This window comes from Panulirus ornatus, chromosome 10, assembly GCF_036320965.1.
Source record: "Panulirus ornatus isolate Po-2019 chromosome 10, ASM3632096v1, whole genome shotgun sequence".
NCBI classification, from domain to species: domain Eukaryota; kingdom Metazoa; phylum Arthropoda; class Malacostraca; order Decapoda; family Palinuridae; genus Panulirus; species Panulirus ornatus.
The window spans coordinates 9541245-9568362 of NC_092233.1; the positions used below are offsets into that span (position 1 = coordinate 9541245).

A 27118-nucleotide genomic window follows, 5' to 3' on the forward strand; every position below is an offset into this window, starting at 1 on the left:
TAGGTGGTGGAAATGCTTTTGAGGCTCAGGGCCTGGACATGTTTGAAGGTGTTTGCATGCACGGGACAGAGTGAAATGGAGCATTATGGTATACAGGGGGTGATCAGCTGTCACTGGATTGAACCAGGCCACTAAAGTGCCTGAGGAAAAGCAAAGAAAGGTTCGTGGTACCTAGCTGTGGATAAGAGGCTGAGGTTTCAATGCATTACAGATGACAGCTAGAGAATGAATGAGACCAAATGAAGCCATTTTTTCATCTGTATCTGTTGCTACTTCACTAAAATGGGAAATGGTATACAACATAATAATAATAATAATAATAATAATAATAATAATAATAATAATAATAATAATAAAAATATTCTATATGTTTCACCATCTGAATCCTTCAGTCTAGTTCCTTGCTTCAGAACTGGTCATTTGCTTCTAATAAATCTACGAATTCATTTCTCATTTTTAAAAACTTCTCAGAGCTTCTTTTCTTATTTTATTGAACTTGTTCTTTGCCCTGGAATACCTTTCAAATACTTCCCAGCTGTTACATCTTCTATGTTTACTTAAGGTTATATTTGTGTTTTCCTTGGTTTTTGACATCAATAGAACAATATCTCTCTTTTCTATGCTACTAACTCCATTACCTGTACACTTACACTGATCCCTGATTATATATCTCACCTGTACACTTATGCTGATCCCTGATTATATATTTCAAAGTATCTCCCATAACATTGTTCCACATGATTCATTTCATCCAATGTTCTTTAACGGACTGTTTGGCTCTGGTTTTTACCCTTGCAATAGGCTCAAAACTTTTTATGATAAAGTTGTTCTGATTCACAATATCTTTCAAACTGTACATCAAAACAACTATGCACTTCTTTCTAGATGGTACATTTCCCATTTTGTATTACGTTGTGCTGTCATACACCAGTTGTTCAATCCAGTGACACGTGATCACCCCCTGTACACCATAATGCTCCATTTCACTCTCTCCCGTGCATGCAATCATCATTTAATTCCTAGTTTTACCATTTACTACCAGAGTGCCTGCATATGCATACACCACTTTTAAACTTAACTCTCCCACTGCCTGACGTACTTGGTATGGGTGACCTGCCTATGGCATGGTCTCATTTTGCACCTGCCTTTTTCCCTCCTGGTTGTTTTCCCATATGAATTTATTGTTCTTCTCTTTGTCTTCCTTTTAGGATGTAAATCCTGTCATACTCTTTATGTTGGGCAGGTTTTTATTTTCTAATCTGCCTTGACATTGTCTGGCTATAATACTCCATGCTGAAGGAGAATATGTTCATATGTCCTTACCTATGTGTATAGTACAGGAAGACTGTTCCAGACTTATGAGACCTCATCTCTTGGTCTTTCTTTTTTTTTTTAACCATCATTAAGATTTTCAAATCTTTATATACTATCAGCATTCACAGTTTCATTGCTTCCCACCATACACCATCTTTAAAGTAAAACAGCACATCTCTATGACCTTTATAACAAGCCTTTGCTTCATGTAATGGCCTCTGGTGATTCTGTCTTTGCATTTCATGAAGGTACTATTCGCCTGATGCTATCAAATGATTTACAATTTGAAGGTTGTTATCAGGTCGTCTCATCTCTTTCCTCCATAATGTGCAAATCTGAAACCCTCTACCCCTCATTGTAGCTCATCTGTCTTAATTCAAATACCTCTTTGATGCCCTCCTCTAGACTCAAAATGAAATTTTTGTGCTTCTTAGGTGTGGTAACCAGACTTGAAAGGCATAAACTAATTTTTCATTAACTTATGCCATGACTAGTTCACCAAATATTTTGTTAAATGCAATACTAATATTTGCCAACAAAGAAGTTGCTCCCTTTAAAATTCTTCTGATGTGATTTAGCAGTCGGTTAAGCACAATTTTGACCCCTAAGTCTCTTTAAGTAATAATCACAATGAAGCTTTCTTTCACCATGTCCTATATCCAATAACTCTGCACTTATTCAGGTAAAATCTCATCGATCATTCATCAGACCACCTTTGGAGTCTGTTCAAGTAAGCTGATGCAAGGCATCATTAATCTTTACTTTTCCCATGACCTTGCAATCATTAGTAATCATGTTAAGGAAAAAGTCCATTAGGCAATTAATTTACATATACTGAAAATGGCAGAGGGCCCAAGCCCTGTGACATGTCACTGGTGACTCTAACCCATTTCAAAAAAGCTCCTCTATACTGCATCCTTTGCTCCCTTCCATTAATCTTGTCCAGTGTATAAATTGACCTCTTACTCATGTCTTCTTATTGAACCTCCCATGTAGTGGTCACAAGTTGCTCACAAGTCCAAGAGATTTGCAATGCATGATTCCCTTTCCCTAAATCCATATTGTCTTCAAGTAGGTTCTTTCTCCTTTGTTACTCAAGTAGTCATCCATTTGCTTTCTGATCACCTTTTTCAGTGTTTTACTGGCCACACTTGTTAAGAAAATTGGTTTATTATTCAGTGCAATTTCCTATTTACATTTTTCAAAAACATAGACTTGGAACTATGCATTTCTCTAGTGACCTAATGAACAATATTTCAAATGGTCTAGCAAGCATCTCTGCACATTCTTTGAGCAGAAATGGAGAGACTTCATTAGGACCATAAGCCATATTTGGGTAAAGTAGATCTAACACCTTATGTTTTTTCTACCACTTTCAATAACTTCCAAGACTCCCTCCCTATGTAATCTTGCCAAAGTTGGGGCCCTTGTGTGAAAGCATTTTTGAACTTACCATTCAGCTTCTCACACATTTCAAGTATTTGAATTGTCTTTAGCCTTGACAATAAAATTCCTTTAAAAGTATCTCTGCTCCTCCCTTCTTATCCTGCAATATTCATTTCTTGCCATCTTGTACCTTTCAAATGTTGGTCAACTACAGTGTCATCTATGCCTCCTTCATAGTACATCTCAATGTCTCCTTCATAGTACATCTCAATGTCTCCTCCATAGTATGTCTCTAAGTTGTTTGCCTTTCTGGCATTCTATATTGAATCATGCCTCTCTCTTTTTCAACTCTTTTCCTCTATTTGCATGTAATGGTACCCATCTTCTGACTCCTTCATTGCAGATTTCACAGACCCATATATAGCACGGGCCTATATTTTGGATGCTGAATACCCTTTCCTAATCTATACACTCAAAGAAGTTATTTTGGTTATATTTCCTATTTGAGTCCTATCTCTCTTCCAAACCCTCTCTTGTGTGCTACAGAACCATGTAGTCAAATTCAAATAAAGCAGGATCACTTTTCCAATTAGTATACCATATTTGATAAGTTCAATCTCCATGGCACTACTTGTAAAGAAGTGTGTATGTACCTGTGTGTTTACGTGCACATGTACATTTTTATGTTTATGTGTATACTTATTTTTTAAGATACGCAAATGAAATACATATATAAATATATATATACAGTTTCCAAAAAGGATTTTTTCAAAGATGAGAAAAAAAATTTCCTGGCTAAACCAGAATGACGGCATAGTGTTTAAAATGTAAATATACAACATATGTATCCAAACATTAAGTGGATATACCAATAATACATTCAAATATTTTTTGCTTAGACTTCATTATAGTTTTACCTTTGGAAGGGAATATATGCTTAACAGAAATAACTTCGGGGTAAATATCATAATTAAAAATAAATTAAAATAATTTGGATAACATTAATACTGTACATAACAAAATGAACAAGATCTTAAAATATACATATCAAACACTGTCTCATACAAGACTGATGTTTTCTTCTAGCAGTAAGTACATGTATTATAAATTTTTGGTGAAGCCATGTTCTTGGAGCACATCTACAACCTTCCCAGCAAGTTCCCGCACTGAAGCATTCGAAGCTGGCAATGAAACCAATTTTCGAAGGACATCGTCAACACCCTCACGAACCAACATATGACAGTAACGTTTACCTGAAAAAGTACAGACGACTCTCTGTTACAACTAATTTTGAAAATAATAAATGTTTTATATAAAAATTTCCTGCACTGAACCAATGTATAAATCAAGAAGCAACATGTCTGTGAACTGCCTGAAGTGAAAGGCAGCAAAAAACATTTGAAACAAAGGCAAATGATCTAACATTATGGTTACCTATTCTTTACCTTACTTAAAGCACTTGCCAAGGTGACATGACTCCACTATTTCAATCTCATATTAGCCTGATTACCAAGCAATTTGGTCTCAGGTGAAAACATGCCCAAATGCAGCCAACAAAACTATCAAACCATCTAATTATTCTGATAGCCACAGATGAAAGACAACGAGCTGGCAATCTTTTTGAGAGGCAGTTAAGGCCTTAGAATTTTTCAAGAAAATTAAATACCTAGAAAATTCATTCTAGTTCTAATTCTTTAGAAAATGTAAGCATAAATATAAGGAAAAAGACTCTCATGGGTTCTCAACTAAACTCATGAACAGGTAAACCCTACAACTCTTGGCATGCATGTACTAACAATAATAATGCAATCTTCTGAAAGAAAAACCTGTTATCCTATTTATCATGTATAACATATAACATAGGTATTTTCATTATATTTGACTGCCATTTCCTTGCTGATTGTCCATACAGGCACATGTACATACATATACATATCATGTGTGGATCAGGTGTTTGCTTTGAAGAATGTATGTGAGAAATACTAAGAAAAGCAAATGGATTTGTATGTAGCATTTATGGATCTGGAGAAGGCATATGATAAGAGTTGACAGAGATGCTCTGTGGAAGGTATTAAGAAAATATGGTGTGGGAGGCAAGTTGTTAGAAGCAGTGAAAAGTTTTTATCGAGGATGTAAGGCATGTGTACGTGTAGGAAGAGAGGAAAGTGATTGGTTCTCAGTGAATGTAGGTTTGCGGCAGGGGTGTGTGATGTCTCCATGGTTGTTTAATTTGTTTATGGATGGGGTTGTTAGGGAGGTAAATGCAAGAGTTTTGGAAAGGGGGGCAAGTATGAAGTCTGTTGGGGATGAGAGAGCTTGGGAAGTGAGTCAGTTGTTGTTTGCTGATGATACAGCGCTGGTGGCTGATTCATGGGAGAAACTGCAGAAGCTGGTGACTGAGTTTGGTAAAGTGTGTGAAAGAAGAAAGTTAAGAGTAAATGTGAATAAGAGCAAGGTTATTAGGTACAGTAGGGTTGAGGGTCAAGTCAATTGGGAGGTAAGTTTGAATGGAGCAAAACTGGAGGAAGTAAAGTGTTTTAGATATCTGGGAGTGGATCTGGCAGCGGATTGAACCATGGAAGCGGAAGTGGATCATAGGGTGGGGGAGGGGGCGAAAATCCTGGGAGCCTTGAAGAATGTGTGGAAGTCGAGAACATTATCTCGGAAAGCAAAAATGGGTATGTTTGAAGGAATAGTGGTTCCAACAATGTTGTATGGTTGCGAGGCGTGGGCTATGGATAGAGTTGTGTGCAGAAGGATGGATGTGCTGGAAATGAGATGTTTGAGGACAGTGTGTGGTGTGAGGTGGTTTGATCGAGTAAGTAACGTAAGGGTAAGAGAGATGTGTGGAAATAAAAAGAGCGTGGTTGAGAGAGCAGAAGAGGGTGTTTTGAAATGGTTTGGGCACATGGAGAGAATGAGTGAGGAAAGATTGACCAAGAGGATATATGTGTCGGAGGTGGAGGGAACGAGGAGAAGTGGGAGACCAAATTGGAGGTGGAAAGATGGAGTGAAAAAGATTTTGTGTGATCGGGGCCTGAACATGCAGGAGGGTGAAAGGAGGGCAAGGAATAGAGTGAATTGGATCGATGTGGTATACCGGGGCTGACGTGCTGTCAGTGGATTGAATCAGGGCATGTGAAGCGTCTGGGGTAAACCATGGAAAGCTGTGTAGGTATGTATATTTGCGTGTGTGGACGTATGTATATACATGTGTATGGGAGTGGGTTGGGCCATTTCTTTCGTCTGTTTCCTTGCGCTACCTCGCAAACGCGGGAGACAGCAAAAAAAAAAAAAAAAAAAAAAAAAAAAAAACATAACATATACATACACATTTATACACATATACATATTCATACTTGCTTTCATCCATTCCTGGGGCTAACACACCCAACAGGGAACACCATTGCTACCCTCTGCTTCAGCGAGATAGTGCCAGGAAAACATACAAAAAAGGCCACATTTGTCCACACTTGGTCTCTAGCAGTAATGTGTAATGCACCAAAACCACAGCCCCCTATCTACATCCAGGTATCACACATCTTTTCATGGTTTACCCCTGATGTTTCACATGCCCTAGTTCAGTCTATTGACAGCATGTCAACCCCGGTATACCACATCATTGCAATTCACTCTATTCCCTGCATGCCTTTCACCCTCTGGTACGTTCAGGCCCTGATCGCTCAAAATCTTTTTCACTCCATCCTTCCACCTCAAATTTAGTCTCCCACTTCTTGTTCCCTCCACCTGTGATACATATATCCTCTTTGTCAATCTTTCTTCACTCATTCTTTCCATATGTCCAAACCATTTCAACACACCCTCTTCTGCTCTCTTAACCACACTCTTTTTATTCCCACACATCTCTCTTACTATTTCATTAATCACTCGATCAAACCACCTCACACCACATATTGTCCTCACACATTCCATTTCCAACACATCGACCCTCCTCTGTAAAACCCTATCAATAGCCTATGCCTCACAACCATATGATATTGTAGGAACTACTATTCCTTCAATCATATCTGTATATTTGATATCAAAGATCTAGCAACATATCTCACTCAAAGGCTATCAAGTTACTGCATCAAGATTTCTATTAATTCTAGACAATGGAATCTGAGCTGCAGAGCACAGCAATTCTCAAAAAATTTGGCTTATACATCCTCATTATTAGATTATGAGCCAAATCTAATTCTTATGACTCCTACATTTGTGCCTGAGTAGTTTGACAAAACTGGTAAACATTTGTCACTTATGAACCTTGGAACCCCCTGAGACTGAAAGGCCCATAAAGCCTATGTGGTTTTAAAGCTTAAGATCTTAATAATGATCAAAAATTCCTAGAGTTCACAAATGATTCCATTCTCAGTTCTAAAAGAAAAAAAAGTAATAGTCCAGGTACAGCCAGTGTGAATCAACCCCTTTATTCCATGAGAGAAGGATGCCACAAAATATTTTCAATTCTAACAACAGCACCCACTTTCTGCTTCTCCATAGCTTATACATGTCTGACTGAAGAGGTTACTTGGTTGTCTGCAGCCTGGCAGGTCTATGCCTAAAGAAATGATTAGGAATTGGTATGATCAAGATGGTTGCAGAAAGATAATCACTCTGTTAAGCAGTCTGATTTTCTTCTGCAACGACTTTCTCACTCTACTAGGTTATACACATTCATCTTTGCAATGTTTACAAGTATGGAAAATAGCTTTACAAAATGAGTGTGAACACAAAAGTGAGGCAAAGATATGTATTTCAGAAAGACATATGATTCTGGAATATAGTCAGAACATAATATAGAGGAATCAATAAATGCAATGTGAAAGAATGTCAAAAGCTTAGAAATATGATAGCCAAGACTCCAAGGAAAAGTAGGTGAATTCATGTTTGACAGAGAAGTTAAGAGTATGGAAGATTATATGGATGTAATACACAAAAGTTTGAAAAGCTTAAAATGTAAGAATGACATTTTTACAATTATCATGGCTTTAGGAAAATGATATAAGAGAACACAGAAGTCATCAGGTGTTCTGATATCAATCACAAGGAGTAGAGCTGTCACTGATAGAAAATATGCATGTCAATTAATAGTCTAATATCAATATATATTGTTAAGTTCCAAGAATATACATTCATGTAGCACATCTATTATCTATTCATCTATTATACTTTATCACTGTTTCCCGTGTCAGCAAGGTAGCCCCAGGAAACAAATGAAGAATGGCCCATCCACTCATATACACATATATAAATATATACATAAACACCTATACATGCACATATACATAAATATACATATCAACATATACATATACACACTCATGCACATATTCATACTTGCTTGCCTTCATCCATTCCTGTCACTACCCCGCCACACAAGAAACAGCGTTGCTACCTCCCCCGCTTCAGCAGAGTAGTGCCAGGAAAACAGACAAAAAAGGTCACATTCATTCACACTCAGTCTCTAGCTGTCATGTGTAATGCATCGAAACCACAGTTCCCTTTCCACATCTAGGCCCCAGAGACCTTTCCATTGTTTACCCCAGACACTTTACATGCCCTGGTTCAGTCAACTGACAGCATGTCAACCCCAGTATACCACATGTTCCAGTTCACTCTATTCCTTGCATGCCTCTCACGCTCCTGTATGTTAAGGCCCCGATAGCTCAAAATCTTTTTCACTCCATCCTTCCACCTCCAATTAAGTTTCCTGTTTCTCCTCGTTCCCTTCACCTGTGACACATACATCCTCTTTGTCAATCTTCCCTCACTCAATCTCCCCATATGTCCAAACCATTTCAATACACCCTCTTCTGCTCTTTCAACCATACTCCTTTAATTCCACACGTCTCTTACCCTCTCATTACTTACTCGATCAAACCACATTACACCACATATTGTCATTAAACATTTCATTTCCAACACATCCACCCTCCTCCGTACAACCCTATCTATAGCCCATGCCTTGCAACCATATAACATTTTTGGAACTACTATTCCTTCAAACATAATCACTTTTGCTCTCCAAGATAATGTTCTCTCCTTCCACACATTCCTCATTAGTCCCAGAACCTTTGCCCCATCCCCCACCCTGTGACTCACTTCTGCTTCCATGGTTCCATTCGTGCTAAGTTAACTCCTTTTTTTTTTTTTTTTTTTTTTATACTTTGTCGCTGTCTCCCGCGTTTGCGAGGTAGCGCAAGGAAACAGACGAAAGAAATGGCCCAACCCCCCCCCATACACATGTACATACACACGTCCACACACGCAAATATACATACCTACACAGCTTTCCATGGTTTACCCCAGACGCTTCACATGCCTTGCTTCAATCCACTGACAGCACGTCAACCCCTGTATACCACATGACTCCAATTCACTCTATTTCTTGCCCTCCTTTCACCCTCCTGCATGTTTAGGCCCCGATCACACAAAATCTTTTTCACTCCATCTTTCCACCTCCAATTTGGTCTCCCTCTTCTCCTCGTTCCCTCCACCTCCGACACATATATCCTCTTGGTCAATCTCTCCTCACTCATTCTCTCCATGTGCCCAAACCATTTCAAAACACCCTCTTCTGCTCTCTCGACCACGCTCTTTTTATTTCCACACATCTCTCTTACCCTTACGTTACTTACTCGATCAAACCACCTCACACCACACATTGTCCTCAAACATCTCATTTCCAGCACATCCATCCTCCTGCGCACATCTCTATCCATAGCCCACGCCTCGCAACCATACAGCATTGTTGGAACCACTATTCCCTCAAACATACCCATTTTTGCTTTCCGAGATAATGTTCTCGACTTCCACACATTTTTCAAGGCTCCCAAAATTTTCGCCCCCTCCCCCACCCTATGATCCACTTCCGCTTCCATGGTTCCATCCGCTGACAGATCCACTCCCAGATATCTAAAACACTTCACTTCCTCCAGTTTTTCTCCATTCAAACTCACCTCCCAATTGACTTGACCCTCACCCCTACTGTACCTAATAACCTTGCTCTTATTCACATTTACTCTCAACTTTCTTCTTCCACACACTTTACCAAACTCAGTCACCAGCTTCTGCAGTTTCTCACATGAATCAGCCACCAGCGCTGTATCATCAGCGAACAACAATTGACTCACTTCCCAAGCTCTCTCATCCCCAACAGACTTCATACTTGCCCCTCTTTCCAGGACTCTTGCATTTACCTCCCTTACAACCCCATCCATAAACAAATTAAACAACCATGGAGACATCACACACCCCTGCCGCAAACCTACATTCACTGAGAACCAATCACTTTCCTCTCTTCCTACACGTACACATGCCTTACATCCTCGATAAAAACTTTTCACTGCTTCTAACAACTTGCCTCCCACACCATATATTCTTAATACCTTCCACAGAGCATCTCTATCAACTCTATCATATGCCTTCTCCAGATCCATAAATGCTACATACAAATCCATTTGCTTTTCTAAGTATTTCTCACATACATTCTTCAAAGCAAACACCTGATCCACACATCCTCTACCACTTCTGAAACCGCACTGCTCTTCCCCAATCTGATGCTCTGTACATGCCTTCACCCTCTCAATCAATACCCTCCCATATAATTTACCAGGAATACTCAACAAACTTATACCTCTGTAATTTGAGCACTCACTCTTTTCCCCTTTGCCTTTGTACAATGGCACTATGCACGCATTCCGCCAATCCTCAGGCACCTCACCATGAGTCATACATACATTAAATAACCTTACCAACCAGTCAACAATACAGTCACCCCCTTTCTTAATAAATTCCACTGCAATACCATCCAAACCCGCTGCCTTGCCGGCTTTCATCTTCCGCAAAGCTTTTACTACCTCTTCTCTGTTTACCAAATCATTTTCCCTAACCCTCTCACTTTGCACACCACCTCGACCAAAACACCCTATATCTGCCACTCTGTCATCAGACACATTCAACAAACCTTCAAAATACTCATTCCATCTCCTTCTCACATCACCGCTACTTGTTATCACCTCCCCATTTACGCCCTTCACTGAAGTTCCCATTTGCTCCCTTGTCTTACGCACCCTATTTACCTCCCTCCAGAACATCTTTTTATTCTCCCTAAAATTTACTGATAGTCTCTCACCCCAACTCTCATTTGCCCTTTTTTTCACCTCTTGCACCTTTCTCTTGACCTCCTGTCTCTTTCTTTTATACTTCTCCCACTCAATTGCATTTTTTCCCTGCAAAAATCGTCCAAATGCCTCTCTCTTCTCTTTCACTAATACTCTTACTTCTTCATCCCACCACTCACTACCCTTTCTAAACAGCCCACCTCCCACTCTTCTCATGCCACAAGCATCTTTTGCGCAATCCATCACTGATTCCCTAAATACATCCCATTCCTCCCCGACTCCCCTTACTTCCATTGTTCTCACCTTTTTCCATTCTGTACACAGTCTCTCCTGGTACTTCCCCACACAGGTCTCCTTCCCAAGCTCACTTACTCTCACCACCTTCTTCACCCCAACATTCACTCCTCTTTTCTGAAAACCCATACTAATCTTCACCTTAGCCTCCACAAGATAATGATCAGACATCCCTCCAGTTGCACCTCTCAGCACATTAACATCCAAAAGTCTCTCTTTCGCACGCCTGTCAATTAACACGTAATCCAATAACGCTCTCTGGCCATCTCTCCTACTTACATTAACTCCTAGATATCTAAAACATTTCACGTCCCCCAATTTTTCTCCATTTAGACTGACATCCCAATTAACTAGTCCCTCAACCCTACTGAACCTAACAGCCATGCTCTTATTCACATTTACTCTCAACTTTCTCCTTTCACACACTATTCCAAACTCAGTCACAAACTTCTGCAGTTTCTCACTCGAGTCAGCCACCACAGGAGTATCATTGCCGAACAACAACTGACTCACTTCCCTGACCCTCTTATCCCCACTTCCTTGACCCTCTTATCCCCAACACACTGCACACTTGCCCCTCTCATCCCAACAGATTGCATAACTATAATTGCAGTAACAACTCTGAAAATTAGCATAAAAACTGAACTGCTTTCTTTAAAGAGAGCCAAATTTACTGCATAAATAATATCAAATTCTCTTTGCTTCCTCTTTTTGTTGTAAATAGAGCAGAAGTGCAATAACAGGAAGTGTCTGTAAAAGAGAAAGAGGAATTTCAAAAGATGAACCTGAAGAAATTAGGCGAGACTGAGGTAAGGCAAATAAAACGCACACATATAAATTTCATATTTTCCTATAAACAAACTTAAAAAAGCAATGACAGGTCTGAAAACCAGCATAAGAAAACTATACTATTTTCTTTCCAGACAGACAAATTTACTACATTAGCAATCTTTTCTTGCCTTCTCTCTAGACATGCAACATCATTACCAGTTTTTTATAAGACTTCAGCACTCACTATTTTTGGTGGTGACATGATGTAATGCCCAAACTGCCCAAAGCTGCACCTGATGCATATTGAGGGCTGTTAGAAGTGGTATGAAAGGCTGGAAAGAGCGGTATGCTACCATTTCTTCCTTTGGCTGCTCCCAACTAGTCACCACTTTCCCCTGGTGATCAGAAATTTGATTATAAGAAAAAACATCAATCAACAGTGATACATAAATACATACTAGTGAGAACCTTCAAAACATTACAATTTGCTATCCTAATTTCTAGCATATTTCTACCTAATATATTCTATCCCCATCAACCCAGAGTGGGTCAAGTGCACAGTGGTATGCAGCTCTTTTGATTTAATTTTGCTGGGCTGGGGTACCCACCTCTAGCTTAAAAGGGTAGAGATGTCCTTGGTGGATCTGCTTCTTCGTTATGCACATTAAAGATGTTCATCATACTCAAAGCTGTGGTTTTCCCTAGACTGCTTCATATGCCCTAGTTCTTATCACTAACAGCACAACCCTACCTGTATACTACATCACTCTCATCCACAATATCCTGGGCATGTTTTTTCACCTTCCTGCATATTCAGACCTAAATTGGAAAATCTTTTTCATCCCATCTTTCATGTCCAGTTTGGTCTCTCTTTTCCTGTTCCCTCCACTTGTGGCACATATCCCCTTTGTCAATCTCTCCTTTTTCATTCTCTCATATGCAAAAACCATTTCAGCACACTTTCTTTAATCATACTCTTCTTATTACCACACCTCTCTTTTACCCATTTATCACTTAATCAAACCACCTCTGAAGCTTATCCATGAGCTCTTTGTGCTTCTTTAAGTGTGGTGACCAAACCTGAGAAGCATATTCTAGTTTCAACCTTATCTATGATATGAAAAGCTTGCTCATTATTTCCTTATCTATATGCTTGAGAGCTATTCTGATGTTTGACAGTAGACAATTCTTTACTCATACCTATGAACAATGTGGGGATTTGAAGTGATTCTATGTTTATTCTAGTTCATTTTGTTATACACATACAGGAATACTGAAGGCTATTTTACACCATGTCACTTTTTTGGAAGGTCTCATAAATATAATGTGGGTATCTGATTACTCAGGCACTTTCAAGATGTGTAGGTGTAGTAGAAAATAGGTTGACAGCAGCCACCCTGGGTGGTGCTACCGTACTTATTTGGAAGCGTCAAAATGGTGCTAGGTAAAAACTTTGCATGCAGTTAAAATCTTCCATGACAGGCTAATGTGCACAATGAATTGCATCAAAAATTTCAAAAAAAGAAAAGGATAATTCTGTGATCTACCTCTAAACCCCTATTCTCCATTTGATTGAGGTCTTGCAGCTCACAATATAAGTTTGTCGGGTATATCCCTCTGAAACTTCAAACATAAAGAACAACCTGCACATACAATTGTGGGGTTATCTAATATGCCGATGGCATTTGCAGAGGTCAATTAAAGGTTCTCACAAAATATTACCATGGGACAAAATTGCTGTGTACTTCAAATCTGATGCTTTAGCAGTATGTGATAACCACATCAAAAGTACAAGAAGGTTTATAGCATACTCCTACAAGTAGTAAGAAGGCTAAAGAAATGTTTGAGCTTTATAAGGCTCAAACATGTGCCTTTATAAGGCATGTGTCTATTTACATTCATTTCACTGCATCGCTTTTATCTATTCTCTAACTTTAACTTGCACTCCTCTGACCCAGGTAGCTGTTTTTTCATCTGTCCCACCCACATATAAAGTATTGGCATTCTGTACACAAACATACAATCTCTCCTTGTCACATAAAAAACTTAAAACACACAGCTCAATCTTTGTAACTCTTCATTTTTCTGTGGTGAGTACTACACGATAGCCTTGCCTTTTGGCTAAATGGTAGGAGCAATAGATATGAGTAACAGGTAGGAACACAAAGCAGGAGCTTTAAGTAGAAACAAGAGGAAGAAGTAGTAGGTAGGAACATATGGCAAGAGCAATTGGTAGTAGTAATCAGTAGGATCATTAGGTAGGAGCCTCAGCAGACAATGCTCAAGAGTTGTCCTCTGCCAGAGTCCTGTTAAGCGTCAGGCACTACAGGATATGAAGCTGCACTGAAGTTCACCAGTTATGAAGACTCTATTGCTGAGGCCATCCCTTAAAGGGAGTTTCAGGAGGGTGCAGGCATCATAGATATAGACAGACGGACAGACAGATTTAACTTATTTGAGCCTCTCTTGCTTGAGTGCATAATAAATCTTTATTCATAGGTCTTAGGTAAAAAATACAAGACTTCTCATTGTAAAAAGCAAAACTTACAAGTTCTTCTAACAAATCTTCCTTTGACATGCCTGGTTCATTCCATGAATCCTCGCCAGCACAAACCAAATGAGCTACAATTCCTGCAGCAAAGTAGCTCACATCAACATTTGGGGACCATAAAAGTGTCCTGTAAACAAAAGGGGGCATTAAATCCAAACACAAGTAAAACATTACAGTATATTAAAATCTTTATCATAAAGATGGTAAAGCATGACACTGCAAAACCAAACAGAAAAAGTTAATAGCTATACGCTAGTATCTGTCTATAAAGCAACTGATTAACCCTCAAGCAGTGGACATGGTAAAAAAAAAAAAAAAATCTATGTGAAAAAATAAAGAATGATAGACTAGCATTCAAAAGTAAGAGATAATGCACAGAAAGTTATGTTACTAACTTTGTTTTGGTCTAGTCCAGTGATTAGTGGGCATCATGTGGGAGTGTCAAGATTTGTTTGACAGCTCCTAATTTGACAGGAAGGCTTGGGATGATATTTCTTTGTTGCTATAGAACTTGTGTTCCAGCTGTACTCTGAATTCCTAAACAGGTACAGCATTAGTGGTAAATAAGATGATCACATCAAAAGGTATTACATCTTTCACACGAACATCCATGGTTAGGGACTGGCTGGCAATTGAGGGGATGATACTGAAGGATTTGTTTCTTTCTGTATAATGAACTCAACTCTGATTTCATACAGAAGCACAATGTTGGTGGTGAATAACATGAATAAAAGTATAAGTATTACACCATTCACACTAAAAAGAAGTGTGTGAATACATAAGAGTGGCTGGCCTGTGTTGAGAGGATGTTGGATATTTTTTTCTTTGGAAACATTCTAGCTGTTAATCTATCCATACTACCAAATTCCTCTCCATAACCCCAGAATTTCATATGGAAAAAATTAGGTGCAGTTGTTATATAACTTCTCTCTCAAGTGCAAGTTCAGTATGGAAACCTCCCTTGAAGGCTTTCACCTTCCCGATATAATCCTACTAAAATCACCAACAAATAACTTATTTCTTTGCAATTCTCATGTTCTTCCTGTTCATTTTCCTTAACAACTGATATGTAAGTGTTCTGGCAAATAGCTTTGGTCATCCGACAATCTATGTATTTTCTGTGGGGTCACAATGTATACACAACCTCCAGGTGGGTGGCTGTGCACTTGTAATGGTGGTTCAAAGGACACTGAGGTGAACAGAATTTTTTCCCAGAGTCTTTCTAGCAATGGAAGATTTATCTGTAGGCTACTAATGGTACAATGAGTCAGCTGGATATTCAAAAAAAAATGGTGGGAAAATCTATATCAAATGATGTTAGCCTGTGTTCTCTAAGAGCACATCAATCATTGCTGACCAATGCTAAGGGATCAATACATTATTGTCATAAATTATTCAAACTCATAATCAGGAAAGCAAATGAAAAACCAAAGGCATGAGAAAGTATTTCTTATCCATGCTCTTATAAATAAAGAATAGATTTTTCATTCAGAATTCCTAAAGTTTAAATTTTTTCATGTTCCAAAAACATTTTAAATTTCACTTGCTTACTTTGGAATACATAAAAACTATATTTACTGAAAATAATTCTTTTCTACATTTTCCTGTTTATTGGCAACTGTTGGACCTAAAAAATCAAGCCAATTTACAAATCACAGAAGCATGAATTAAATAGGAAGTGTGTGGAGTTTTACACTTGTGAGGCCCCAGCTCTCGAACATTCCCCAGCATTCACACAGCCTCTTAATTTAAGCATGTTCCATTCATCCACAACTCTTATAATATAAGAGTATTTCTTTACATTCTTCCTAACTTAATTTCTTGTTGTCCTCTGGTTGCTCTAGCCCTACACCTTTAAAAGAACTGTTCACTGTCCACATCATCAATCTCTTTTAAAAACTTAATGGTTGCGATTAGGTCACCTCTTAAAAACTTAATGGATGAGATCAAGTCATCCTTCACTCTCTGTTTACTGTCCACACTATCAATTTTGTTTAAAAACTTAATGGTTGTGATCAGAGCACTCTTCTTTCTTCCAGGGTCAGAAAATCTAAAGCCTTTCCTCTAATTACTGCTCTGAATTCTGGTACCATCTTTGTTGCCCTCTCATGCACCTTCTCTAAGAGCTCTTTGTGCTTCTTTAGGTGATGTAACAAAACCTTTGAATCATATTCTAGTTTTGGCCTTGTACAGGATATGAATATCTTGCTAAATACTTCCTTATCCATATACTTGAAAACTATTCAGATATTTCCCAGCAGACAGTCTGTCTCCCTTACTATTATTCTAATATGAGACTCTGGTGACAGTTTTGGAACAATGCTGATTCCTCTGATTATTACCAATGTAATAATTATTTTGAGGCTGTCTTTCACTTTGTCCCATTCTCAATACTTTACATTTTCTCAGTCTGAATTCCATCGCCCATATTTCAGACCAAATCATGTATCAATTTTCATAAACAATATTGTGGTCATTAAAAACCTGATGAACAGAGGCTTTTGCAAATCCCTGCCCCACTAGGAGTTTACAGAAAATTTTCTAGTCCTGGCTATGTCCAAAAATCTTTTCTTCCATGATTTTTTTCAATCTATAAGGAGTATGCAATGTCACAGAATATGTCCCTCCCAGATCAAAGACAATGTCAAGAAATATGTCGATGGAGAAGATCTTCAACTGGATCCTCTCCTTAGGGCTAGCGCCATCAGAACTATTCCTTACTTTTGACTTATTTTTCCTCAGTTTTAAACATAAATGCAGTTGTAACATATGCTCTGTCCTTGGACTAAAATTAGTGGTGCTAGATCTATCTTTTTCTGCCCCAGTCCATCTTCTAGAAAAGTTCTCAAATCAACTGGTTTCTGGGGCTGAGTAGTGTTTGTAGCCAAACACCCTTGGTGATTGAGACTCCTTAAACTTTTCCACATATCTTGGCTGATTCCCCAGGAACTTCTAAACCACCTTGGCTCTTATGTAGGACATTCACCTCAAAACATTGGATTCTGAAACTTGACAGAAATTTGGAGAACAATCAACAGATGGCCTTTTACATAATACTTACCCCTCTTCTACTCAATGACAATACATATCAATCAGAAAGTCTTTTCCATTCTTCTCTGAAGAGTCTGATATCTTGGAAATATCGGAAGCCTTATGTTTCGAGCTTTTTTCAGCCTATATCATGATAAAAAAGAAGACTAATAACACTACTTTCTTTCACAAGGGTGCCCTTGATGAACTATTCCTCTGAGTTTCGGTATTAATTTATCATGCCCTATATGGGATAAATTTCTATGTTTTTTTTTATTTCATGGATACCAATTGCTTCTCTCCTGCAGCCCAAGTGGAAGCTTTTGAAAGTCTTAGAACTTCTACAGTCTGATAGTTTTTCTGGCAGATTATTTCCTCCATGCTTTCTCATGAAAACCTTTTCCTCACAACCTTGAACCCTTGGAAAGTTAGTGAACTGCATGCTATGCCAAAAGGGACACACAAGATTCTGTTTGTTTTTGATGATGAGTTCTTATGGATGAAGATAAATTGAAGCCCTAGATTTCCAGATGATAATGAAACCCGTAAGTTTATAAGCATGACTTTTGTCAGCCAATCCTGGATCAGTGAGAGATTATCATGCTTGTGCCCAGTCAAGGCCTTTACAACTTTTTTCAATTCACTAGAGACTACTGAGAGGTTCAATTATTTGTGTACCCTTGAAAAGTGAAACCACTTTCAGTGAGGAACATCACAACCTTCATAAAGAATTTCAGCTTGTTGGCTCATTCATAGCTTTACCTTAGTGCAAATGATGTAAGGGAAGGTGGTCACTACCTTGGCCTTCCTCAGGGACCTTTCACTAGAAGAAATCATGAAAAGGGGCTTTCAGCATTCTTCTGCCACTTTTCTCACACCTTACCTTAGTTTAGACACTGGATCTTCCTGTGTGATTCTGGAGATCACTTTGTTAAAGAGTTGGACTCTCCCTGGAAGGTACTTGTATTTGCTATAGATTTATATTTTTGCTTAAAAGTATTCTCTCTACACCCTTCTCATTCAAGTGGATATGTACTCATGGCTCATGAGAAAGATTACAAAAGAGAGAAACATATTTTCAAGACTGAAAAACGTCTCTTTAAGGTGGTGTACTGCTAGCAACTTTACTTTTTTCTCACCTTGCCCTCCCTTCCCCTCTTTTTTCTTAAAAAACTCTCTCTACCACATGTGAACGTCTTGCACTGACATAATTATCTGCAGACAGGTATCTCTGAAAGGCCAGGAGCAGCGAGACAGATGCAACTGCTCGGTGGTGGTTGCTGAGAGCCAAAGAGCAGCCCTGATTACTGAGCAAGTGGCTTCGAAGACCAAGGGATTGTTTGAAAGAGTTAGTGAAGCAGAAGCTTCTACCCCTAAATACTAGGGTTAGAATGAACATGACCCCTGTATTCCAAAGACAATATCTCATAGCTTGAACGACACAATCTCAAAGAGAAAAGGTTTTCAACCTTCAAAATCTACAGTTTTGGAGTCCCCAGATGTACAGATGACCTCCAACTTATGATGGTGTGACTTGTGATTTTTCAACTTTACAATGGAGAGATATTCAAAACTTTATTATACAACAGGCATTGTGTTAGATGATTTTGTCCAACTGTAGGGTACTGTAAGCATTCTGAGAATGTTTAAGATAGGCTAAGCTAAGATATGATGTTTGGTAGGTTAGGTGTACAGTATCATATGTATTTATGACTTTCAATATTTCTAACTTATGATAGGTTTCTTGGAATGCAACCCCACTATAAGTTGAGGAGCATCTGTACCAGTCCCACACCAGTAATCTTTGTCTCAAGTCCTAAAAGCCTTAACGATCAACAAAAGAAAGTCAGTATTAAGCATAATACAGAAGAACAGGTATTCAAACAATGCTGTACTTTACATATGATGGTAAGGAGACCTTTTCTTCCAAGTTAATCTTTGGGTAACTATGTAAAGCAACAAGACTACATAACTTGCATGCACTCCTTGCATTTATATTAATGCCATTGTTATGTAAAAACATTCCTCCCAGCTACAAGAAAAGAATTTGGTAAAACATGGAATGAGCTGGAGCTTAATGTGGTTTGCTTGTGCTGATGTAAATTTGGAAGTTACTCTGAAAATGAGTTGTACCATAAGATGTACTCTTAAGTTTTATATATCTTTTATATTACAATAAGGATGCATACTATATCTGAATACATAGTAGATATACAGCAGCCTATGCTAAGATTTACTACTATCATTACCTTTCAATACCCCTTTAAGCAATCTTCATTAAAATATAATACACTTAAAACTGTTTAGGACTTGGTTCCATAAATGTCCACAAAGACAGATGACTCACACAACTATAAGACTAGGCTGACTGAGCAATACCCAACACAATTCCATACGCAAAATGCAATGAAAGAAATAAAGCACAACTCACTTAAGCTGAGAAACAAAATGTTTATTGATAAGGGCTCTCCTAAGAGGGGATACTTCAGCTATGTTGTTCAGCAGGCCAAGCACCTTTGTTTCAACAGCTGAGTCTCGGGCAAACACACTCAGAAGCTGGAGAAATAAATGAAGTCCCTCCTCAGCCAAAAAAACTTCACATGTTGCAGGAGATTCATCTGTAGAAGTGAAATCTTTTCAAGACTCTGTACTTTACAACATAAATAATGTCAAGAATGGGATTTTAATTTCAGACCCTGTAACATCAACTTACAAACCTCTCTTGTACCAAAATCATCATCCTTTTTCTTTTGATGCATGTGTGCTTACTTGTCTGATTAATTTTCTGTCCCATGATACCCTTAAGTAAGGCTCCCACTGTGCTCATGAAGCCAGCCATGTTTACTGGGAATGACTAAAAGTCAAGATGTGAGGTCATGTTGTGTATATGTCTGTGTATATCATTATCAGAAGGTCATGTTGTGCATATGTCTGTGTATATCATTTTACACTCCAAAACCATTATCCAAGGTTTGAAACGTATAATTAACTTTACAGTAAAACAATTGGGTTTTGTATTAAAGAGGTATAAATGCTCCACTTGGCATGTTTTCAATCTTATAAGTTTCTGAACATGAAACATTCTACTGAATGACGGTACTGAATAAAAGTTCATACTCATTCAGAGAGGTTTCATGTCTTATTTAGTAGAACTATTAGGGATTGTTGGAACCTCTGTAAATGTGCCAGAGCATTACCTTCTTCTATCCATAACTTAAAATTCTTTCAATTAAGCTGCTTAAGAGAGACAAGAGGACGGTAACACTAACCAGTCAAATTCCACAAAGCTGAGAGTGTAAATTTAAGAGTGATATCCACTGCCCTTTCTTCCATTCGCCTCTTCACTAAACTCAGCAACTTGCGCATGTAAACACTCTGCAGAAAAAAAAATGGAATATACATTAGAGACTATCACTACCTTTGGTATAAGCCCTTCAATACTTACTCAAAAGTCTGAATGACAAAAGTTGGAGGTTAAGAGATGGGGTCCAACAAGTGCAAAACTTTTCCCACTTGCACTAATGCAGTAGTTAATGTAACTGACCACAATCCAGCATGAGGAAGCTGCATACACCCAACCCAGGTGTTCATCCTCCCCATGAGGCTGGTTGATAAATGGATGGGTTGTGTGTGTAATTACCTATGTGTACTGTATGGGGAGGGTGTTTTACACTCATGTGGCCTCAGTTTCTTTAATATTCTCTGCTATCATGCAACTTCTAAAATCTTTGTATGCTGTCTGCATCAACCATCTATCTAGCACTCTTATACTATAAAAGTACTATAAATCTTTTCTGAGATGCTTCTTACTAAATTCATATTATGTCCTCAAAGAACTCTTCACTATCTATGTCATATTTCAAAAACAACCCTTTCCATTAATCATGAGATTCCCAAATTTTCAGGATACAAAATTATTTTTTTGTTGTAAATGTTAAAGGGTTAAATGGAAAAGCAACCACCACCTTCACATATGTCAGCATTCTGATGCATTACTATCTTGGAAATAGATGGCTGAGAAAAGGGTACCTTGAGAGATTCTCTTTTCTCTGTTATGAGGTAGATGCTACTCTCATTAACACTATAATGGCGAACAACAGCTGAAGTGTTCGACTCACACTCATGTTCATTTAATATTTTGAACAGGCTCACTTAGAGCAAGAGCACTTGCCAGACACTTAGTTGCAGTGATGATTAGTTCAAGTGGGCAGAAGTGTAGAAATGTACGAGTGGTAAACAATTTATCCTCATTTTTTCAATGCTAGCAGAGAAGTGGCTTGGTGGCCAGCAAGGTTTATGTTAAACTGCAATAGGTATATCACAATGAAAAAATGGAAACAATTTTGTTGTTCATACTATATCAAAGTCATTATATCTGTGCTGTATCATGACACTACCGTACAGTCTATCATTTGTCTACTGTTTTCCACATTAGCAAGATAACACCAGGAACAAATGAAGAAAGGCTGCATTTGTTCACATCCATTCTCTAGCTGCCTTATGGAATGCACCAAAACCACAGCCCCTACCCAAAACCTGGCCCCACAGACCTTTCTATGGTTTTCCCTGGCCAATTCACATGCCTTGGTTCAGTCCACTGACACAACAATGCCCCCTGCATAACACATTGTTCCATTTCACTCTATCCCATGCATGCCTTTCATCCTCCTGCTTGTTCAGGCCCCCAATTACTCAGACTATTTCTCACTCCATCCTTCCATCTCTAGTTTGGCCTCTTTCCTTTCTTAACATCCCCCCCCCACTTCTGACATACATATCCTATTTGTCTACCTCTCCTTCATCATTCTCTCCATAAGTCCAACCCATTTCAGCACACCCTCTTTAGCTCCCTCAACCATATTCATTATTATCATTCAGTATACTTGATTGCCATTTCCAACATTAGCAAGGTAGTGCCAGGAAACAAAAAAAGACCCATTCACTCATATACACACATACATGCTCATATACATACATATACATATCTACATATACGCATCTACATATATAAACATACACGTAAACAGCCATATACATATATATACTTGCATATAGTCATACTCACCATCATCCATTTGTTTACACTTAGTCTCTAGCTGTCATGTGTAATGCATCAAAACCACAGCTCCCTATCCACATCCAGGCCCCACAAAACTTTCCATGGTTTACTCCAGACGCTTCACATGCCCTGGTTCAGTCCAATGACAGCACATCGAGCCCGGTATACCACATCGTTCCAATTCACTCTATTTCTTGCATGCCTCTCACTCTCCTGTATGTTCAGGCCCTGAACACTCAAAATCTTTATCACTCCATCCTTCCACCTTCAATTTGGTCTCCAGCTTCTCCTTGTTCCCTCCATCACTGACACATATATCCTCTTTTTCAATCTTTCCTCATTCATTCTCTCCATATGTCCAAACCACTTCAACACACGCTCTTCTGCTCTCTCAACCACACTCTTTTCATTTCCACACATCTCTCTTACCCTTTCATTAATTACTTGATCAAACCACTTCACACCACATACTGTCCTTAAACATTTAATTTCCAACACATCCATCCTACTCCGTACAATCCTATGTACAGCCCATGCCTGGCAACCACATAACATTGTTGGAACTACTATTTCTATGCGACATTCAACCATCTGTACATATGACTGGAAAAATATATAAATAAAAAAAATGAAAATGATGAAATATGAACTAAAGATTGTTAAATAAAAGGTTAAAAGAAACTACAGAATCATATAATAAAGCTGGTTAATAAAAAAACGATAATCATGACAGAAACTGAGTAAGATAAAAGAATGCTGTACAGGTATATAAATTATACATGCCATGCTGACATGCCTCCGACTTACGTCCCTTCTGAGATCTGACCAGTCAGTCAGAATGGAACTCGGATGTATGTTTCCTGATGCTACCTTGCTGACACAGGAAACAGCGATTATGTATAATTGAATAAATAAATAAATATATATATAAATATATATCTTATTCATATATCTATTATACTTTGTTGCTGTCTCCTGCGTTAGTGAGGTAGCGCAAGGAAACAGACGAAAGAATGGCCCAACCCACCCACATACACATGTATATACATACACGTCCACACATGCATATATACATACCTATACATCTCAATGTATACATATATATATACACACACAGACATATACATATATACACATGTACATAATTCATACTGTCTGCCCTTATTCACGTCGCCACCCTGCCACACATGAAATAACAACCCCCGCCCCCTGCATGTGCGCGAGGTAGCGCTAGGAAAAGACAACAAAGGCCACATTCGTTCACACTCAGTCTCTAGCTGTCACGTATTGTGCACCGAAACCACAGCTCTCTTTCCACATCCAGGCCCCACAAAACTTTCCATGGTTTACCCCAGACGCTTCATATGCCCTGGCTCAATCCATTGACAGAACGTCGACCCCGGCATACCACATCGTTCCAATTCACTCTATTCCTTGCACGCCTTTCACTCTCCTGCATGTTCAGGCCCCAATCACTCAAAATCTTTTTCACTCCATCTTTCCATCTCCAATTTGGTCTCCCACTTCTCGTTCCCTCCACCTCTGACACATATATCCTCTTGGTCAATCTTTCCTCATTCATTCTCTCAATGTGACCAAACCATTTCAAAACACCCTCTTCTGCTCTCTCAACTACACTCTTTTTATTACCACACATCTCTCTTACCCTTTCATTACTTACTCGACCAAACCACCTCACACCACATATTGTCCTCAAACATCTCCAGCACATACACCCTCCTCCACACAACTCTATCTATAGCCCACACCTCGCAACCATATATCATTGTTGGAACCACTATTCCTTCAAACATACCCATTACTGCTTTCCAAGATAACGTTCTCGACTTCCACACATTCTTCAACGCTCCCAGAACTTTCGCCCCCTCCCCCTCCCCCACCCTATGATTCACTTCCGTTTCCATGGCTCCATCCGCTGCCAGATCCACTCCCAGATATCTAAAACACTTTACTTCCTCCAGTTTTTCTCCATTCAAATTTACCTCCCAACTGACTTGTCCCTCAACCCTACTGTACCTAATAACCTTGCTCTTATTCACATTTACTCTCAGCTTTCTTCTTTCATACACACTTTACCAAACTCAGTCACCAGCTTCTGCAGTTTCTCACCCGAATCAGCCACCAGCGCTGTATCATCAGTGAACAACAACGGACTCACTTCCCAAGCTCTCTCATCCACAACAGACTGCATACTTGCCCCTCTTTCTAAAACTCTTGCATTCACCTCCCTAACAACCCCATCCATAAACAAATTAAACAACCATGGAGACATCAGGCACCCTTGCCGCAAACCAACATTAAATGAGAACCAATCACTTTCCTCTCTTCCTACACGTACATATGCCTTACATCCTCAATAAAAACTTTTCACTGCTTCCAACAACTTGCCTCCCACACCATATATTCTTAAAACCTTCCACAGAGCATCTCTATCACTCTATCATATGCCTTCTCCAGATCCATAAATACTACATACAAATCCATTTGCTTTTCTAAGTATTTCTCACATACATTCTTCAAAGCAAACACCTGATTCACACATCCTCTACCACTTCTGAAACCACACTGCTCTTCCCTAATCTGATGCTCTGTACATGCGTTCACCCTCTCAATCAATATCCTCTCATAGAATTTCCCAGGAATACTCAACAAACTTAAACCTCTGTAATTTGAGCAATCACTTTTATCCCCTTTGCCTTTGTACAATGGCACTATGCAAGCATTCTGCCCATCCTCAGGCACCTCACCATGAATCATACATACATTAAATAACCTTACCAACCAGTCAACACAAAAGCTCACCCGCTTTTTTTAATAAATTCCACTGCAGTACCATCCAAACCCGCTGCCTTGCCAGCTTTTATCTTCCGCAAAGCTTTTACTACCTCTTCTCTGTTTACCAAACCATTCTCCCTAACCCTCTCACTTTGCACACCACCTCGACCAAAATACCCTATACCTGCCACTCTATCATCAAACATATTCAACAAGCCTTCAAAATACTCACTCCATCTCCTTCTCACATCACAACTACTTGTTATCACCTCCCCATTAGCCCCCTTCACTGATATTCCCATTTGTTCCCTTGTCTTATGCACTTTATTTACCTCCTTCGAAAACATCTTTTTATTCTCCCAAACATTTAATGATACTCTCTCACCCTAACTCTCATTTGCCCTCTTTTTCACCTCTTGCACCTTTCTCTTGACCTGTCTCTTTCTTTTGTACATCTCCCAGTCATTTGCATTATTTCCCTGCAAAATTTGTCCAAATGCCTCCCTCTTCTCTTTTACTAATAATCTTACTTCTTCATCCCACCACTCACTACCCTTTCTAATCTGCCTACCTCCCACGCTTCTCATGCCACAAGCATCTTTTGCCTAAGCCATCACTGCTTCCCTAAATACATCCCATACATACATATACATACACATACATACATACATATACATACACAGACATGCACATATTCATACTTGCTGCCTTCATCTATTCCTGCTGTTTCAGTGCATTACACATGACAGCTAGAGACTTAGTGTAATCAAATGTGGTCTTTGTTGTCTTTTCTTAGTGCTACCTCGCACACGCCTGGGGGGAGGGGGGTGCCATTTCATGTGTAGCGGGGTGGTGATGGGAACGGATGAAGACAGCAAGTATGAGTATGTACATGTGTATATATGTAAATGTCTGTGTATGTATATGTATGTTGAAATGTATAGGTTTGTACATGTGTGTGTATGTATATACATGTGCATGTAGGTGGGTTGGACCATTCTTTCTTCTGTTTCCTTGCGCTACCTCGCTGACATGGGAGACAGCAATAAGTAGTGAAAAAAATATTTTTTTTCATGATTGCTCCTTCCCATGTTAGCAAGGTAGTGCCAGAAACAAAAGAAAAGCCACATCCACTGTTATGTATAATGCCCCAAAAGTGCAACTCCCTATCCACAACCAGGCCCCTACAGACATTGTCTAGGTTTACTTTAGGTGCTTCACTTGCCCTGGTTCAATCCAATAACAACATTTCAATCCCTGTGTACCACATACCACATACAATATTCAATCTAGAATCATGCAATCTTTCCTTGTCATACATAGCACTTGACAATATCTAACTCACACAGCTCATTCTTTGTAGCTCTAACTTTTCCTGCAGTGAGCACTAAGCACTTCCCCTGCCTTTTGGCAAAATGATAGGAGCAGTAGACATAAGAAATAGGTAGGAACATTTAGGCAGGAGCATTATGTAGGAATATTATGCATGAGTATTAGGTAGAAGTAGTCAGTATGTACATTCAGTTAGAACATTGGGTAGGAGCCTTTGTAAACACTGCATTAGAGTTGCCCCCTGCCAGAGGCCTGTTAAGCAAAAGAAGTGGCACCAGAGTTCACTAGTTATCAAGACTCTAATGCAATGGCCACCTCCTTGAGGGAGTTCCAATTGGGAACAGGAGACACAAACAGGGGGATAGATAGATAAATAGATAGATAAATAGGTAGTATACTACACTGTTCCAATTCACTCTATCCCTTGCATGACTTTCACCCTCCTGCATGTTCAGGTCC

General features: G+C 39.0%; 1 protein-coding gene across 6 annotated transcripts in view; it reads right to left on the reverse strand.

Annotated features, from left to right (window-relative positions):
* Window positions 1–1324: 1324 nt before the first annotated feature.
* The window catches only part of LOC139750787 (protein zyg-11 homolog B-like), a 97145-nt gene continuing 71351 nt past the window's right edge, over window positions 1325–27118 (reverse strand). For all 6 annotated transcript variants that reach the window (XM_071665530.1, XM_071665529.1, XM_071665527.1 and 3 more), the window contains 5 exons: window positions 20742–20847; window positions 19904–20090; window positions 14440–14569; window positions 12136–12286; window positions 1325–3953 (listed from right to left, as the gene is read on the reverse strand). In XM_071665530.1, the coding sequence (XP_071521631.1) occupies window positions 3802–3953; window positions 12136–12286; window positions 14440–14569; window positions 19904–20090; window positions 20742–20847 (726 nt within the window). In that variant the 3' untranslated portion in view covers window positions 1325–3801. The remainder of the gene's footprint in view (window positions 3954–12135; window positions 12287–14439; window positions 14570–19903; window positions 20091–20741; window positions 20848–27118) is intronic.